This window comes from Aspergillus fischeri, genomic scaffold (assembly GCF_000149645.3).
Source record: "Aspergillus fischeri NRRL 181 1099437636244 genomic scaffold, whole genome shotgun sequence".
In the NCBI taxonomy this organism is placed as follows: Eukaryota; Fungi; Ascomycota; class Eurotiomycetes; order Eurotiales; family Aspergillaceae; genus Aspergillus; species Aspergillus fischeri.
Window position 1 is genome coordinate 161,539 of NW_001509774.1, and position 16,993 is coordinate 178,531.

Consider the following 16,993-nt stretch of genomic DNA (forward strand, 5'->3'; position numbering starts at 1 on the left):
CGACCATGCGACCCCTTCTCCACTACCTCGCAGCGTACGCTCTGTTATGCTTACAGGGTGCTGGAGCATTTCCACAGAGAATAACCCCATCCGAAGTCTCGAGCGCCATATCAGCTACATCCACAGGAACATCCATCGGAGAGAATAGGACATGTAACTTTGGCACCATCAACGAATTCTTCGATTACGCCAACAAGAACGGGCTAAACATCACTGTGGAGGTCCAGAACTGCCAGAATCTGTGCCTGCTCACATACGGGGTGGGAAACCCCGATCTTTCTGGGATCGGGGTAAGTTAAGTTCGCAGAGACAAATTTTCTCCATGTTTCTCCACAAACGTCTAGCTGATCGATTGTGCCTCCTCCTAATCCAGATGATGTATGCATATAGCATACAGACCGGGCTTACCATCCTCATCGGTCCTGTTTATCGTATATTCTATCTCACTTTAGCGCCAGCGAGCGCCTTCATCCGAGACTTAAAAGACGTTCAAACGAATTTCTTCTCCTCGAATGGCTTCTTTGTTTGTTCGTCCGCTCTAGCTACGATCGCAAACCTGTCACAGAACCCGCCCACCTTTGAGATCGCTGAGATGCAGGCCTTGGCATTCCTGCAAGTTAACAGCATCCTTGTGACCTTCTTCTGCCTGGTCATCGCGCAACCAAGGTCGCGCTGGGGCGCGCGAGTGCTGCTCTATTTTGTAGTGTTTGTCCTAGTGATTGTTGCCCTAGGCCAGAGCCACCTGGGCAGTGACAGTAGGGCAGACTGGAGGCTTGCCTCTGATGGCTGCGCGCACAGCTCAAGCGACTACAGCGTCATCAAGCCTGTCCCATATCCATCATGGACCGTTGCTATCTTTGCCGTCGCTGGTACCGTTGGATTCTGGATAGAGTCTCTGAAGAAGAAATTCCAGGCAGACAAATTACACAAGTCGCTGTTCAGGATATTAATGATGATTTGGGTCTTACTAATTGGACTCTTGACTGCAGGCATGGTTCTCGGCCTGACAATGATGTGGCGACAACGAAGGCATCTGCGAAGCTTGGCGAGAGACAAATTTGAAGATGATCAGTGGGGCTTCGGGCAGATTGCTGCTTTGACAATCTGGGTGCCCATATTGGTTGAATTACTCTATATCCTGAACGGTGAGGAGCTCCTCATACTTGTTGGTGGTTTCGGCCTAGCTGACATGGGCACGTTTTTACAGACTTGGCCCAACGGAAGTCCAAAAGATGGAATCACTTGAATCAGACCATTAGCGTCTTCTTCTCTCCGAAAGCTTTGCAGCAGGACATAGCTCCGCCAAGCCCATATTTGGAACCGGAAATCAAGGGACAGGGCAAAAGTGGAAGGGTGGCCGAGGTTGCTAGTAGCTAAGTATGTTATGGGATTCTAATCTATAGGCTCTGTACAAACCACTAGCTGGAAAGGACCTCGCTAACGGAGGTGCAAGAGGGGTTGATTTTCCAGGCATGGGTCAATTGAAAACTTACTCTATGAGGTTAAGACGAAAAGTGGTGCGGAGATATATCTCTTACCACTACTATCCTAACCATAAATCTAAAATATAGACCCCACCATAACTCTAATTTTTTCTCAGTGAATCTACTCCGTACCTACGCCTAGATCTTGTTAGATAAGCTTATCAGTTCTATGAGCCTTTAGGTCACGTACACCCAACGGGTTATCCATATCCATGTGCATCCATATCCGTGCGGATTAGATCAGAGTCAACCCCTATGCAACCCAAACCGCGGATTGGGTCAGCCAGTCTATGTGGGTGTCTCCGGCCAATAAGGAATGCTGGAGTCGATTTAAACGGTCTAAACGTGGTTAAACGTGTAATCGTGCTGGTTGGAGCGCTCAAGGGTTTCGCGTAATCATCGGGCGAATCCAGCATGATGGGGACCTTTTTGGTGGATCTTATTCGTTTAATGTGATATTCCATGTCCGCTTTGATACAGGGGTGACGGCGGTGTTAATATAACTTTAATTCTTCTGAACTAGGCAAGTTAATTCTAATGAGATATCTCGCCAAATACCATGAGATAGAGCTCTCCAATATGCAAGCCTTCAAAGAATGATACCAGAAGTCAATCCGTGCGTCCCTTAAGGGCAAGCCAGGCTCATAACTGTTGAAATTAATAGTACTAGTTTGATTCGCAAATCATTAGTGATTTATATGGCCAATTAAAAATCAATGAAGGTCCGATTCTTCTAAACGAATGACTATGATTTCGGCTAATCAAATGATCGGATACTACCGAATATTCTGCCAAGAGCGCCGGTGCAGAGTCAAATCACATCCCTTCCAATCGGGCAAGCGGTCATATAATTCGATAGTTGCAATCTTCCCTACAGCCTGAACATATTCCTAATATCTCTTGTTCAGGGATCCAGCGAGGAGCAGACCCGAAGACTAGCCTAGACTGACAATGCCCGTGTCCTGACATCCTTTTTGGCCTAGTAGTATAATGTCTCTATACAATCTTCTCATTAACCAGCTCAGGAGCGGATTTCCCAAAAGGGATGTAGGTAGTTATGCCTCTTCCATGCTCGAAATGAGGGCAATGAATGGAATGGGATACTTACCATGCAGCTGGATTCATCATACAGCACAGGCCCCTAAGTTATTACAGCCTCCGCTCGTGAATTAAAGAAGATGGCCCTGAAGAGCAAGGACAAGGCACATACTCGTAACCTGGATAGGTGCTAATGTCCCCTTCAGCCTGGACCCAGTACCTCTTGTTAGGTTTGAGTTGACACTTAAACTCATGAAGTAGAAGTCTCCCAGGGATGCTGGATTTGCCTGGTGGATAAAAGTTGGGGTTCGGGTGTACCTACTGCTATCCTAGATCGGCAAACCGCTCCGGTCTCCGGGCGGGTCCGGTAGGGACGGGGATGAGTAACTACTGTCTTCGGAGTGACTAACTCCCTGCGACAAAGTAGAGATATCCAGAACTGGAATCAAACCATCATTATGGTGTATGATTAGATTCCTCGGAGCTTGAGAGCTATTGACTGGGCCTGACATCAGGTGCTTACCTACTGTCGGACTTAAAACCGTACTCCGTAGAGGAGGATAAAACCGGGAGCGTAGACCTTCGGCGGTTCTAGCCTTATTAAGTCCGAATAGAAACATATATCAAGCCCTAGCTTCAACCAAATCACATACTCTCGAGATTCTCATTCTATTGTATAGGGCATTCAATAAATCAGCATAAATCACGGTTATTCCTCTCTTCTCCTATTCCAACCATGTCGAGAATCCTCATCCTAGGAGCAACGGGATATCTAGGCAAGCACGTAGCCCACAGGCTCGTCCAGTCAGGCCAACACACAGTCTACGGCGTGGCACGTTCGCAGGAGAAAGCAGCCCAGCTCGCCCGACAGGAGATAATACCCGTTCTCTGCAGCAATCCGGTCGAAGATCCAGAGCCGTACTCTCCGTGATCCGCTCCGAGAACATTGGCATTCTAGTCGACGTCTCAGGCGCAAACCAGGATTCTTATAGTTTCCTCCACAACGTGATGCTTATCGGTCAGGAACGGCAGAAGGAATACGGGCGTCACGGCGTGAAAGGACCAAAGCTTGGCTTCATCTACTGCTCCGGGACCTGGGTGCACGGCTCGTCTTCCCGAGCCGTTAACGACCTCTCCGTCGTAGATCTGGCACCCTCACCTGCCCCGGAGCTAGTTGCCTGGCGTCGTGATCTCGAAAAGCAGATACTAAACGCGACCGAGGTGCTGGATGTGATGATTCTCCGGCCCGCGTTGATTTATGGCAGGGAACTGACGATCTGGTCGTCTTTTGTTACGCCGCTTCTCAACGCAGCGAGGGGTGGAGAGAAGACGTCGATTGAGATCCCTTTGGAGGCGGATGCAAGGCCAGGTCTGGTACATGTCGACGACGTAGCACGAGCCTTCCAGTGCGCTATTGCGAAGCTCCCTTGCGTCTCCGGAACGGGTGTATACCCTGTTTTTGACCTGGTCACGAGCCAGGAGGGCATGCGCGAGATCTTCGAATCTATGGCTGTAAGCCTGGGTTTCAAAGGGACGGTGACGCTGAAGGGTGCTGGCGGGGACAAGTTTGCTAAAGCAATGAGTACGACGTTCCGGGGCTCTTCTGCGCGGGCTGAGCAACTTCTTGGCTGGAGGCCGAGAAGGTTAGGCGGGTTTGTCAAGCACATGAATGTTTATGCGGCTGCGTTTGCGGCACAGTGACTTTGGCAACTCCATTTCAGGAGCGCTGCTGTTACAATGTCGGATTTTTTGTCATAACTGCCCTCATGAGTCTTCCAGAGGTACTTACAGGAACATGTCCAATTCAAGCATCATCAAGATCATCTATCCAGAAGACGACACGCTTGCGACTGTGGCAGGCTCCAGTATGGACCAAAGCAGCGTCCAGAACTCATGAAGGAATGAACGTGCTGTCGTAACAGCCAGGATCTCAACTTCCAGCCAGATCTAGCATTACTAACATAGTCTGGTTGGATTGATGAATGTGTTGCATAATTACGTTTCTGGCGTGGTTTGCCCATTGTCAATAGTGGATAGTTTAATTTGATGAAGATCTCATACAGACAGTTAGAGTCAATGCCTCTTAGGGCTCTGAAACGCACTGGTTCTGTGAGAGGGTCAAGAACAGCGTCTGGATCCAGTGCTCTTAGGACAACGCAGCCGGTGTGTCGCAGGTAGTCATGAAGCTTCACAGCTTCCCGACGAAAGTATCCAGTTCCGGTCAGCGTGGACGATAAGGTAGTCTTTAAAGGGAGCACCCCGGCTTCTCTGGGCTATGTGACATTAGATCTAATGCTACAGTTTGCCAGACCGTGACAGATGCGTCAGAGATGGCGATCTCGGCATTATCGAGACGGAGATCTACACGCCGGTATATGCTGCTCACCTAACCAGCGAACTTTTCAATCTATTCGCTTGAAGCCACGGCCACTGCCTTATCAACCGTCGACTCCGTCGTAGTAGACGTAGATGTAGGCGAAGACAAGACCTTCTTCAACGACACCACCGCATGGCCCAGAACATAAGCCCCCAGGCTCAAAAAGTTCAGCCACATCAGTCCAACAAAACAAAGCAACACTCGCGGGGGAATCATCTTGAAAAGCTCTGTCGGATCAAATCCGACCGTTTCCTTGAACTCCTTGACATGGACGGAGAGGGATGTTGTGCTTCCGTTATGGGGTTCAGTCTCCTGTACACCGTCCGTAAACGCATCATTGTATATGGCTGTCGCGATAACACCCCCGAAGACCGTCATGAAGAACAACACCAACGCCTGGTTGAGTAGCTCATAGAGCCATGTGCAGCACAGCGAGAATAGGACGAGAGCACCCCGGCAAGACCCAGAGTCCGCGGAAGCAATTAGCTGAGCTATGGTGATATTTTCAGATTTAGGAGACGGGTTCCAAGCGACCAGAAGACGGCACATGAGGAAGGTGAACATGGTGGTGCAAGCGATGATCTCGAGGTACGTGCTGTTGGTGTTGAGGGCGACAAGGGCGGTATAACTGAGCGCGGTGAGAGTCCATGAAACAAGGAGGCCAATGGCAAGGCCTTTGTAAAGGCTAGCATGAGAGAGACTGAGAGACATGTTGACGTTGCTTGGTGGTGAACAGTGAGGGTTCGAGATCTTTCAGGCATCCAATTTTATTATACGAAAATCATCTGGTCCTGTTGCCACGGAATTTCTTGCAAACTAAGGAAATGACTCACGTATTAGCGGCTCTAATTAAACGAACTAAATAAGGCGACCTGATGTCACCATAACAACCAGTCAACCACCCGATCCGCTAATTGGCTCAGTTTCTCCCGCGCGTAAGCCCCTCGCGTGGAGATGATGCTTGACACCTGCATAGATGTCTTAGAAAGTTATAAATCAGGATTCTCATAGAACCCAGCACGGCATATATAAAGGTATTCCTTCCCAAATCATAAACTCTATATTGATCACTAGCAATAAAAATGGCCCTCTCAACACCCTGCAACCTCGTCGTCAACCCATCTTTCGAATCAGGCAATCTATTCCCATGGCTCCCATCTGCCCTCAACGTGGCCAAGATAAGCAATGCAACCGAAGCATATGACGGGGATTACTACCTGTATGTCTGTCCATGAATTGTCAGCGCTCAACTGATCGGAGCAGTGACCTAGAAACTGCCATCGGAAACCGAGGCAACACCATCTCTCAGCCCTTGAGAAACCTCGACCCGAGCATCGACTACACCTTCAGCATGCAGGTGCAAGCGGCATCGCCCGCCGCAAACTACTGCTCGTTTTATGTGTACTTGGGCAAGAACTCGACTACGGGTTTCGTGGCCACCGATATCCTGTACAACTCTGGCGAGTGGACGTCTATCTCTGGGCATTACCGGCCGAGGCTGGCGCAGGAGTATTTGAATATTGTGGCTAGTTGTACCTTTGAGGGATCTTCCTATCTGGGGAGGGTGTTTATTGATGATGTTGTGCTTGCTCCATCGAACTGTGAGGATGGTGTATAGCATGACATGCAGACAGAATCAAGTGGGGGCCACCTACTTGGAGAACAAGGTGCCATTGTTTCTTAATGATTGCTGTCTGATGCTCTCCTTTGTTGTGCATATATTATGATAGACTATCTTAGTAATTTAATATACTGTGTGGTGTATAAGGTCCTTTCCTCGTCATCTCTCTATGTTCAGGATGATGGCACCAAACGCAAGGCAGAGAATGACTCTGAATCACATCAAGATGCCTCTTTATCCGGATTCTCATTATCCTCCTCCTCGGACTCGTCTTCAGATTCACTCTTACTACCCTCGTCTTCTTTGTCATCAAGCACATGGTCATTAGCTGCTTTCTCGGCCAGCGATGTTTCAACCCATGATTCGACACCCCCTACAGCATCCTCTGGTGAATCCCGATACCGCAGCAAATATCCCTGAACCTCAGCAGGAGAAAAGGTGCACGGCGGAATCTTCTCCGCAAACCCTTTGGCGAGATCTTGGAGATCAATCGCTGCAGGCCCTTCTTTCGCCGATAGGTCGCCCTGAACGTAAGAGCCAACCTGTGCACTATCCACTTCAGCCGGCGTGTAGACCTGGAAGATGTTCCGAAACATGGCCGCAGAGAGATCTCGACTGGCGAGCTGAAACTCCAGCTTGTAGTCTACCCGGCCGGGTCGGATGAGCGCCGGATCGAGGTGCTCATGGTGATTCGTCGTCATGATCAGCACACGGCCCTCCTGAGCCGCGACACCGTCGATGATGTTCAACAAGGATGACAGCGAGATCCCGTTCTTTCCCTTTCGGCGCCGTGCACCTGGCTTGCGGCGACCAGTCACTTCATTGGCGTCGATATCTTCCAGCAGCACCAGACATCGTCTCGGAAGCGTCAGAAACAGCTGCGTCAAGGCATCCTCCGTAAGCTGCTGCGAGTTCAGGTTGAGCATGTACACATTCAAGCCGAGGAACCCTGCTGCGGCGAACGCGAGACTGGATTTCCCCGTCCCCGGGGGTCCATAGAACAGGTATCCCCGCCGATAGGGAATGCCACGGTCGCTGTACCAGCGCATCGTACTGGGGTGCAGATAGTGCTGAATGTCTTCGAGAAACGCCTTCTTGACCACTTCGTCCAGAATGACAGTGGACAGTGGTCGGGCAGGACGCGAAGTCGACCTTTTCCAAGCCAACTCGCCATCGTAAATCGACTTCATGCCGCGGTAGATGACCGTCCTCCCCTTCTCCTTTTGCGAGAACGCCACCCGAGCATCCTGCATCAACTCCTTCAGAATGGCTGGATCCCGCCCAATACAGGAGACCCGCAGCTTCTCTGTGCGCGTGTACACCGTTTGCCGATTTTCCTCTACCTCCCGCGTGAGCGCTAGATACCGACCGCGATACCGGAACCAGTGTGTTCCCGCCGAGGGAGTCCAGAGCAAGGGACGGGTATTCGCCAGGGAGGCCTTGTATTCTGCATCAGCGTGGACCTCCAGCTCGTCCTCCTCGGCCGCATCATTGTCCTTGTTGCTGTCTTCACCGAAGAAACCCCCATGACCGCTCGTCAGCGACGTTATGGCCAGCAAGCGGTTTTTGTTCGCGTTGAACTTTTGCTTCATAAGCCAGTAGAGGAGGTAATTGTAGGCCTCATCGTAGGAGTGGACCTCGATGCTGGAGCAGAGGAGATGCAGTGGGAGATCGCCATATTCGTCCAGGAGTCTCTTGGCTACCCAGGATCCCACAGCAAGGGAGGAGAGATACAAGACCTTTTCGACTGTGCCGTTCATGATGGATGCCGCTGTTGACATGGACTGATTCTGGGTACTCACTTATGTATATTTTTTGGGGCAGTGCTGCCTAAGGATCCACGCCACAGGCTAACGTTCTGGCCAATAGTGGGGAGATGGCTGCCTAGCTGCAGATCCGGGCCAAGTGTGACTCTCCCCTCAGCTGTGACGCTGGAGATTTATTGCAGCAAGTTGATTAAAAGGTGATGATTCAGCCTCTTCAGGTCATTTCAAGATTTGTCTACCCCTCAGCGTGGGCAAAAGATCTGGACTATCTTCACCGAGTCATTCATACCAACACAGAGCCAGTCATGTGACTGGCCCTTATTGTAATGAACCCAACCACTTTTATTCCTTTGAAGCTGTGATATGACTCTACTTAGGTTAGATGTACAAATTAGTGCTCAAATCTATGACGTTAGCAAGCCATACAATCCTCAGTCTACGTATCTGATGCAGTCGGACGTGAGGCTGAAGCTTGTTAACAATTATATATATCCGCTTGCTGAAAGGTGAAAAACATCAGTACGAAAACTTGCTCAACGAGCAATCCATAGACCTGTAGGCAATTAATTCAGTTATTTTATTGCGTCTCCTTTGTTAGAACCTCAGAAAGCCTCTGAATCCGACGTTGGGATCAATTCTTCGACCAACTCCGTTCTCGACTGGCGCAGCGGGGTCATCGTGAAGCAGCACACGGTTGCCTTTATACACATCAATCCCTTTCTAATGGAGCATTGCCAATATATTCCGTCTATCATGATGTCGAAGCCAAAATATCAACACACAAATTATATAGTACATTATACACCAATCACGACCTCCGGCTCCCGCCTCTCAAGCTCCATCGGCCCATCGCTCACACTAATCTGCACCGTCTTCATGATGCGTCCCCCTGAAGCAGCCGGGATGGTCCGATCCGGCATCCGGTCCCAGCCACGATCGTATTCTGTCTCCGACCGCCGCAACCGACGCGACCTGCTTTCAGACGAGGTATGACTTCGCAGCTTCGAGTTCGGCGGTGATACCTCGTCCGTGTAGGCGATGCCGTACTCGTCGACATAGACGGCCAGCACGGGCTTCATGAACGAAGCGACGAGGCAAACAACGCTCATGGCGAGGTAGAGTTCTGCGGTGATGCTGGCGAACGCGCCATAGAGGGTTGGGTTATCTGAATCTAGCTGGACCTTGATGTAGTAGAGATGCGTAGCCGACAGGGGGATGAGTCTGCTCTCGTCAGCGGGATTGTGGAACAGGGAAGGGTTCTTACATGGCTCGACAACTGAGGGTGCCGAACACGACGATCTTTTGTCGTGTGGAGATCTTGATGCTGTATATCGCTCGGGCGGAGTAGAGGATGAGGAGGACTTCGATGATGATATCAATAGCGGTGATTGCCTGCCATCTTTGGAACTGTGTCTGTCAGCATGGGTCGATTTGGATAGCGTTGACATACCAAACCGCTGCATTGTACGTCGATATCGAGCCATGGTCGATGGCCACATCGGACTGCTAACAATATCACCGACAGTATAACCCAGATACCTCCTCCGACTAGAAGACCTCGGATGACAGCACGGAGTTTCTGCTTGAAAAGTGTCATGTAGAAGACGGTGGTGGTTATCTTCGACAGGCCGAGGGCGACAACGAAGAGAATGTCGGAGGCGTATCCCATCTGCGGATGTCAGTATGAAGAAAACACACGGTCGCTTCAACGTACCTTGAGCATTTTCTCCTTTGTTGCGGAGGACAGTGACTTTTCGGTTGCTCCCCAGCCGTAGTGAGCCTGCGCCAGTACCAGAGACGTCTGCGATAGTGCAACAATCTGCTCCAAATTAGGGTGTTTTTGCAAAGAAACTTCAGCGTCCTACCACTACAGCCAGAAACCCGTAGTCGTCTTTCTGGATGGTCCGCCTCTTGTACGAGGAAAACGTCCGAGCGGCCAGGGACGAAAGTACCAGGACCAAGCAGAAGCCGGTGATCACCACAACCAGCCCTCCACGGTTATCCTTTCGGTCCACCGTTGGAGGGCGACTAACACCCGACGGGAGAGCCGTGGCAGTCGTCATGACTGGCGTCGATATCGATAAACGCTGCTCCTGGGGAAGAGCGACATTGTTGAGAAGATGATAAACTGCTCATATAAGCAGAGCAGGTGAGATGGCCGGGATATATGGCCAGAGAGGGCGAAGTCAGCAAAAGTATCACAGAATTTAACGCCAGGGATCAGCCTCTTGATTTGCAAAGAGAGAGCTGGTTGGAATGGGAATCTGGCATGATGAGAAACTGCAGTGGTTGGTGAACAACGTTTGCTGATGCATTAGTTGCATGATGATCCTAGACAGCAGGGATCAAGACGAGTCTTCTGACCATTGATGCAAATGAGGATGAAGAGAATGCTGACAGTTGGGATCGGGGGTTATGCTTATTATCGCACCACGTCAGACTGCTGAAGAGCAACAGACACGAGCACGCCCATGCCTCTGTGTAACCCCACCTCGCTTGTTTTGTTTGTTCCGGGCACCGTCACTCCCCCTTGCTTCATCCTGCATTCCCCCTCTTTTCTTCCTTTCGATCTTTGCGGATGTCGACCTACGTCCCTTCGAATTCGATAATCCAGCAATGGCATCGATACACGATAATTCCACGATGAAGACGGGAACCAAGGCGCCGGCGATGGCCTCACTTCAGGTGGAAGCAGGACATCACGCGTCCACAGACGCCAAACACACGGGGACGGTATATGATGATCATGATATGCAGCGCATGGGAAAGGTCCAGGAGCTAAAGGTGAATAGCGGTAGATGGTGATATGATACGTTCTGACACCAACAGAGAAACCTCCGCCCTTTGGCTGCATTGAGTTTCGCGTCGGTACTTCAGGCAACGTGGGAGTTTATTCTCATGTGAGTGCACTTGATCCTTGCGACCGACCGTACTGAGTGATCTAGATCCAACACGCAGGGGCTGGGAAATGGCGGACTCGCGGGGATGGTGTGGTCATATGTGTGGACGTTTGTCGGGTTCGGCTTTATCATTGCATCGTTGTCGGAGATGGCTTCCATGTACGTTCATCTTTTCTGTAGTTCAAGTGAGATCAAGAGCACTGCTGACCAGAAAGGGCCCCGACCTCTGGTGGACAATACCACTGGGTGTCCGAGTTTGCTTCGCCGCGATACCAGAAATTCCTGAGCTACCTCACTGGCTGGATGTCCGTTCTAGCATGGCAGGCCGGCTCTGCATCAGGCTCTTTCCTGACCGGTACAATTATCCAGGGGCTCATCAGTGTTCGCTATCCAGACTACCATCCGGAACGGTGGCAAGGAACGTTGTTCGTTTTTGCCATGATCGTGGTCATCTACTTTTTCAACGTCTACGCCGCGGACATGATGCCTCTGTTCAATAACCTGCTGATGATCTTGCATATCCTGTCCTGGACCGTCGTCGTGATTGTACTGTGGGCCATGGCTCCGCACCAATCCGCCAAGGCTGTGTTCACGGAGTGGACGAATGGTGGAGGCTGGTCTAGTATGGGGCTGAGCGCCTTGATCGGGCAGATCTCTGCCATCTATGCTTCGCTGAGTATGTTGATGACACGTTCCGAATTGCTCTAACCCTGGCAGGCTCCGATGCGACAGCACACATGTCTGAAGAAGTCAAAGACGCAGGACGCTACGTCCCGATAGCGATTGCGTGGGGATACTTTAGCAACGGCGTCATGGCCATTGTGGTGGTCATCTCCTTCCTTTTTGCCATCCCCTCAGTCGAAGACGCACTGGATGACGCCACCGGATTCCCGTTCATCTATGTGTTCAAGAACGCCACGTCGGTCGCGGGGGTCAATGGGCTGACGGCAATTATCCTCATTCCCGTCATCTTCAGCAACATCCTCTTCAATGCTTCCACATCCCGGCAGACCTTCGCCTTTGCCCGGGATAAAGGACTGCCCTTTGCCCGCTGGATCGCCAAAGTCGACCCCAAACGCAAAATACCCGTGAATGCGATCGCCCTATCGTGCATAATCAGCTGCCTCCTCTCTCTCATCAACATCGGCTCGCTAACCGCCTTCAATGCCATTATTTCCCTTAATGTAGCAGCTCTCATGTACACCTACATCATCTCCATTAGCTGTATTATCTACCGCAAAATCTGGCATCCGGATACTCTGCCCCCGCGGCGGTGGGACCTAGGCCGATGGGGGTTGACCGTCAATATCGTCGGTTTGCTGTATTGCATGTTCGCACTGTTCTGGGCGTTGTGGCCGAGCGAAACCCCAGTCACAGTGGACAATTTCAACTGGAGCGTGGTGATCTTCGGGGGTGTGTTCGTCCTCAGTTTGGTCATGTATGCCGTCAAGGGGCGGAGGGAGTACTATGGGCCAGTGGTGATCGTCCGCAGGGATTAGCCGTCATATAACAAGTTATCGAGCATTATCGAGTAGCGACCAACTCTTGCCCAGCTAAGCGCCAAGGCACGCCAAGAATTCCGCAGGCTGTACAGCCCAGTGATCGACGCATCTGTCGATGATTCCGCCCCAAGATTGGTCAGTGCAGCGCCGCCAACACGAGCTGACCTCATGGTGTGCCGATCACCATGACAGATATAAATCACTCCTCCTCCCCTCCAGAAATTGTCTAACAACTTCGACCATGTCTCCAACATCCCTCTCAGATAATCATCCCGCCGTCCTCTCCCTCCGCACCGCAGCCCTCCTCACCTCCGCCGCGGGCTTCATCTCCCTCGCCTGGTCCATCACACACCACAAGGACATTTCCGACGACGGAGCGGGGAGCATCAACACCATCGTTTTGGGAACCGTACGCCACCCGCCTCTAAGCACTCCATCTACTTTCATCAATCTAACAAGATCAGATCGCGTACGCCTTCCTCTGGTCCCTCGTCGCCCTGACGATACGACTGGTCCCCCGCCGCATCCACCCGGGCATATACCTCGCCTTTGACCTGATTGCGTTCCTGGCGAATGTGATCGCGGGGGCCATCGGGCTGGCGGTGCTGGCGCCGGCGATGGAGGGGGGTTATAACTGTTACTCTGCGGGTTGTGATGGGGATGCAGTGCTCCGAGTGGAGATATTTGCGTATGTGGTTGTGTTTGTGAATGTGTAAGTTGACTCCCCTTGAGATGGAGATGGAATAAGCTCATGGTGTAGGGTGGTTCATTTGATGCTTGTGGTTTGGGCTTCGTGGGCTTGTCATATTGAGAGGGGGAAGAGGATGGGAAAGAATGGGTTTGAGGAGGTCGAGTTGTAGGGCTGATGATATCTAATGCCTAATGTCTAATGTCTAATGTCTAATGTCTAATTCTGGGTAATCATCCGTTTGTGAGTTAATGTCATGTATAGTCTGCGCTAGCATCACTGGCTATGATCTCCTCCCAGAGCATTATAGAAACAGCGTTGAGTGCAATGAGCTTTCTTCTTAATCGAGGTTATTGTTACTGGATACATATCCAAGCATGCGGTCGACTATTATGCGCTAGAATAGTTTTAGCATAAACGAAGCTATTAACACATTCTCTATAAGACGTCCACACAGTTCGTTATAGATTACTGATCATTGCAATCTCATCATCTAGGTATATACGCAATCTAAATATACACAACGCATAAATCATGTCAGCTAAACCCAAGGCTGAGCCCTCGGCTTCGGCGGAGCGGGAACCATCTCCTCCTCCTCAACATGCGCCAACAACGCCGCACCCTGTGTCCTGACCCCCGCAAAAATATACGCCAGCGTGGCAATCACCTCCGGCAGGAATCCCAGCACCACGCGAATAGCCAGGGACCCCGTGATAGGATTAAGCGACGCCTTCTGCGTGCACAGCGCAGCAAGACTATAGAAGACTCGGATACCGATGAAGACGAGCGAGAAGTCGACGGTTATAAGTAGCTGTTTGTTACATTAGCATAGCATTCCTCTATACGGGGTATAATCGGGTGACTTACGACAGTCCCCGCCCTCGTAAGCGAGGAATTCCGTCCCCGGCTCGCAACAAACGAGAACACAGTCCAGGCAACCAGGATCCCCCACGCGACTGCCAGAATGGCAATACCCGCCTTGGCGATCTTCTCGGCCTTGTCGAGGGGTTGTTCGTGTTCTTGGAGCTTTGCGGAGCCGGCTGCTGTGAGGGCCACGCCTGCGACGACGAGCATGTGGTAGGCGAGGACGGAGACCCATTCCATTTTCTTGTCGAGGGGTTGGATGCGATAGTGTCGGCTGCTCATGTCAGAATTGATATAGTATTTGTGGGCTGGGACTTACGCCTCGTGTAGGATACCGGCTGTTGCGAGGAGGAGAGGAGAAAGACCGACGCTGGAGATGATGGTAGCGGCTGTACTGGGGTTGTTGACGGCCAGCGCGCCGCCGATGATGCGGATGGTGCAAAAGAAGAAGAGGAAGAGCCATCCCAGAAGACCGTAGCGACCGTGTCGTACGAGGAGGTAGAGGATTGGGATGGCGAGGACTGCGTAGATGGCGCAGGTAGCGGCAGAGAGGGAGTTGGTCATTGTGCAAGTCTGTTCCGTAGGAATGCACTTCCTGCGTGCTGTCGATCTGGCTGAAGAGAATGACAAAAGCGTAAGACAAAGGCAGGAGAAGCGGTAAATAAGACGAACAGGCCGTGGGTCATCCATGCAGTACATCCTCATTCGGTATCTCACTTGTCGATCTGCCAGCCGCTGCGCCACGTTGATAACAGACAAGATCGACATTAACCAATCAATCATATGGGCCATCAAATGTTGGTAGGATCGACAGGCGCCAGGCTGAAACCCCACTATTCCCTCGTATTAAGCATTCCTGTGAGAGGCTGGGCATGAGCTTGTCCATCCCCTTGATCAGGCAGAGATAAAAACAACAGCAGACACGAGGCTTTGGCCTCTCGGCAGTGCAGAAGTGAACTTTATCGTGCGGGCCAGAAAATAAGGCGGAAATAAAGAAATGTTCAGCTCACCTCAGCCCCACCATTTAAGGCTGCCTTGTCAATATTGCTCGTAAGGCTCAAAGCCTCAGGACAATAAGCTCAGAGCATCTCTGATCACCACCATAATTGTCCAGGATGTAGATAATCTAGATATAGTGGTCATGACAGGTGATGTGGCTTTTCTTCTGAAAGTATGGAATATCAAATGAATATTTTTCCGTCAGTGTACTACTAGTAAAGCCCTTTAGCAGAAGATAGTCGACACAGCATTACTTTTCCCATCTGAGAGATGAACTGAAACAACAGAGGTAGCGGATAAGTAAATAAAGCGTCATTATACATGCAGCTGTATATCACTTACAGAATAATTCACGACCTCAACTCTCAACATTCTGTTCCTCACCTGAGTAATAACGTCGCTTACAGTGTTATATAGAAAGGGCTAAGAGGTATTATATTTAGCAGAGACAGACTGTAACAGCCCGCGGACGACGGTGGGGAAGGAAGATTATGATTTTAGTATATGAATGGAGGAAAGAGAGTCAATGAGGTAGAGGGAGTTGACCCAGATCTGCCTTGTAAAAAGCGAATAAGGTCAAAGTTCAGTTATGAATGAATGAGTGAATGTGATTAGGAATGACACTGCTAGCCTTAGACAAGCAACAGACATCAATCTATGATACAATTGACCACCCAGTTCATTTAATTGGATATCTCTATGGATATCGCTAGACCTCGAATAATTTGCATGCACTACTGATCTACGGTGGCCCTCATACTCGCCAAAGCGTCGTTAATCAGCACCCGCATCCGCTCATTCTCGCAAGCAGCCCTGGCCTCCTTGAGCGCATCCTCCCATATCCCCCATCGCTCCCGCGTATAACCTGCCCAGCCCTCCTCTTCATACCTCTTCCCTGGACCAGCGCCAGCCGCCCCAGGATACGTGCGATTATTGACCACATTCGCCCACAGCCGCTCCGCAGCATAAATGAACCACAGGCAAGCGGCCTCCATCGCCGCCGTCTCTCCCAGAGACGCAGGAGGACGCTCGTTCTCAAGAGCCATCGCCATGGTCCAGATGGCCCGTAGTGATTTGTCTAAGGGAAAGAATCGCACTTCCTCCCCGGGAGGGGGATAGTGAATGTCCGCAGCCTGAGTGAGCTGCGCGAGGAAAGCGTTAAGGTTTGCCCAGCGATCGCGTTGCTCAGAAGCTAGCGTTGCATCACAGGGGTCTACATGCGTTAGCGTTTTGACTGTTAAAATGTGAGGATGTATTACCTTTGTAATCACCACCAAACTCATACCACGTCTCCAGCTCTGTGTAGCCGAATGACGGCATGTCGGTCCAGAGGATATCACGATGGACCGTGAGGGGTTCGTTTGTAGATGGATCAATGGCAATCTGCTTCTGCAGATGAGATACAAACTCGACAAGCTTGGTGTGTTTTGATGGCTCCAGGCGTTGAGCGAGCTCCATCACCGCAAGAGAGATGTTGTAGTCTGGCAGGCCGATACCGCCTTGTTTGCTTGGGCCATGGATAGATAGTGCGGTCATGGTCATATCGATGACTTCTTGGACCGCATCTTGCACTGTGACTTGCTCCTTAACTACTTTGTCGAGGAGTTTGAACTCAACGGAGTTTTCAATTTGTCGGATGAAGTGTTCCTTTCCCATAGTGAGGATTTGCGGGTAATCAGTAAGGAGGTTTTCTCGCGTAGACTGAAAGTGCGGTTCGGATGGAGGAAACAGAAAGTAGAAACTTTAACTGACTG

General features: G+C 50.8%; 10 protein-coding genes across 10 annotated transcripts, besides 1 other annotated feature; 5 read left to right on the forward strand and 5 right to left on the reverse strand.

Annotated features, from left to right (window-relative positions):
• Positions 1 to 5: 5 nt before the first annotated feature.
• On the forward strand, positions 6 to 1,246 carry NFIA_044020 (uncharacterized protein; the record flags this gene model as incomplete). The annotated part of the gene is made up of 2 exons (XM_001267479.1): positions 6 to 290; positions 398 to 1,246. 2 exons carry the CDS (start codon positions 6 to 8, stop codon positions 1,244 to 1,246), a joined length of 1,134 nt encoding a protein of 377 aa, XP_001267480.1.
• Positions 1,247 to 3,258: 2,012 nt separating this feature from the next.
• On the forward strand, positions 3,259 to 4,223 carry NFIA_044030 (NAD-dependent epimerase/dehydratase family protein; the record flags this gene model as incomplete). Its single annotated transcript, XM_001267480.1, has 2 exons — positions 3,259 to 3,440; positions 3,515 to 4,223. The coding sequence occupies 2 exons, from the start codon at positions 3,259 to 3,261 to the stop codon at positions 4,221 to 4,223; spliced, it is 891 nt and encodes a 296-aa protein (XP_001267481.1).
• Positions 4,224 to 4,929: 706 nt separating this feature from the next.
• NFIA_044040 (uncharacterized protein) lies at positions 4,930 to 5,610 on the reverse strand (the record flags this gene model as incomplete). The annotated part of the gene is made up of 1 exon (XM_001267481.1): positions 4,930 to 5,610. The coding sequence occupies one exon, from the start codon at positions 5,608 to 5,610 to the stop codon at positions 4,930 to 4,932; it is 681 nt and encodes a 226-aa protein (XP_001267482.1).
• Positions 5,611 to 5,981: 371 nt separating this feature from the next.
• On the forward strand, positions 5,982 to 6,517 carry NFIA_044050 (Carbohydrate binding domain protein; the record flags this gene model as incomplete). The annotated part of the gene is made up of 2 exons (XM_001267482.1): positions 5,982 to 6,118; positions 6,163 to 6,517. 2 exons carry the CDS (start codon positions 5,982 to 5,984, stop codon positions 6,515 to 6,517), a joined length of 492 nt encoding a protein of 163 aa, XP_001267483.1.
• A 224-nt stretch (positions 6,518 to 6,741) lies between these two features.
• NFIA_044060 (BCS1 and AAA domain-containing protein) lies at positions 6,742 to 8,301 on the reverse strand (the record flags this gene model as incomplete). The annotated part of the gene is made up of 1 exon (XM_001267483.1): positions 6,742 to 8,301. One exon carries the CDS (start codon positions 8,299 to 8,301, stop codon positions 6,742 to 6,744), a length of 1,560 nt encoding a protein of 519 aa, XP_001267484.1.
• A 782-nt stretch (positions 8,302 to 9,083) lies between these two features.
• On the reverse strand, positions 9,084 to 10,349 carry NFIA_044070 (uncharacterized protein; the record flags this gene model as incomplete). The annotated part of the gene is made up of 4 exons (XM_001267484.1): positions 9,084 to 9,545; positions 9,737 to 9,955; positions 10,001 to 10,087; positions 10,152 to 10,349. 4 exons carry the CDS (start codon positions 10,347 to 10,349, stop codon positions 9,084 to 9,086), a joined length of 966 nt encoding a protein of 321 aa, XP_001267485.1.
• A 580-nt stretch (positions 10,350 to 10,929) lies between these two features.
• On the forward strand, positions 10,930 to 12,685 carry NFIA_044080 (putative GABA permease; the record flags this gene model as incomplete). Its single annotated transcript, XM_001267485.1, has 5 exons — positions 10,930 to 11,070; positions 11,116 to 11,186; positions 11,232 to 11,345; positions 11,402 to 11,862; positions 11,904 to 12,685. 5 exons carry the CDS (start codon positions 10,930 to 10,932, stop codon positions 12,683 to 12,685), a joined length of 1,569 nt encoding a protein of 522 aa, XP_001267486.1.
• Positions 12,686 to 12,929: 244 nt separating this feature from the next.
• On the forward strand, positions 12,930 to 13,404 carry NFIA_044090 (uncharacterized protein; the record flags this gene model as incomplete). Its single annotated transcript, XM_001267486.1, has 2 exons — positions 12,930 to 13,097; positions 13,153 to 13,404. The coding sequence occupies 2 exons, from the start codon at positions 12,930 to 12,932 to the stop codon at positions 13,402 to 13,404; spliced, it is 420 nt and encodes a 139-aa protein (XP_001267487.1).
• A 155-nt stretch (positions 13,405 to 13,559) lies between these two features.
• Positions 13,560 to 13,599: a microsatellite.
• Positions 13,600 to 13,917: 318 nt separating this feature from the next.
• Positions 13,918 to 14,804, reverse strand: NFIA_044100 (uncharacterized protein; the record flags this gene model as incomplete). The annotated part of the gene is made up of 3 exons (XM_001267487.1): positions 13,918 to 14,187; positions 14,244 to 14,514; positions 14,560 to 14,804. 3 exons carry the CDS (start codon positions 14,802 to 14,804, stop codon positions 13,918 to 13,920), a joined length of 786 nt encoding a protein of 261 aa, XP_001267488.1.
• Positions 14,805 to 15,973: 1,169 nt separating this feature from the next.
• Positions 15,974 to 16,895, reverse strand: NFIA_044110 (DUF3632 domain-containing protein; the record flags this gene model as incomplete). The annotated part of the gene is made up of 2 exons (XM_001267488.1): positions 15,974 to 16,452; positions 16,499 to 16,895. The coding sequence occupies 2 exons, from the start codon at positions 16,893 to 16,895 to the stop codon at positions 15,974 to 15,976; spliced, it is 876 nt and encodes a 291-aa protein (XP_001267489.1).
• Positions 16,896 to 16,993: the final 98 nt, after the last annotated feature.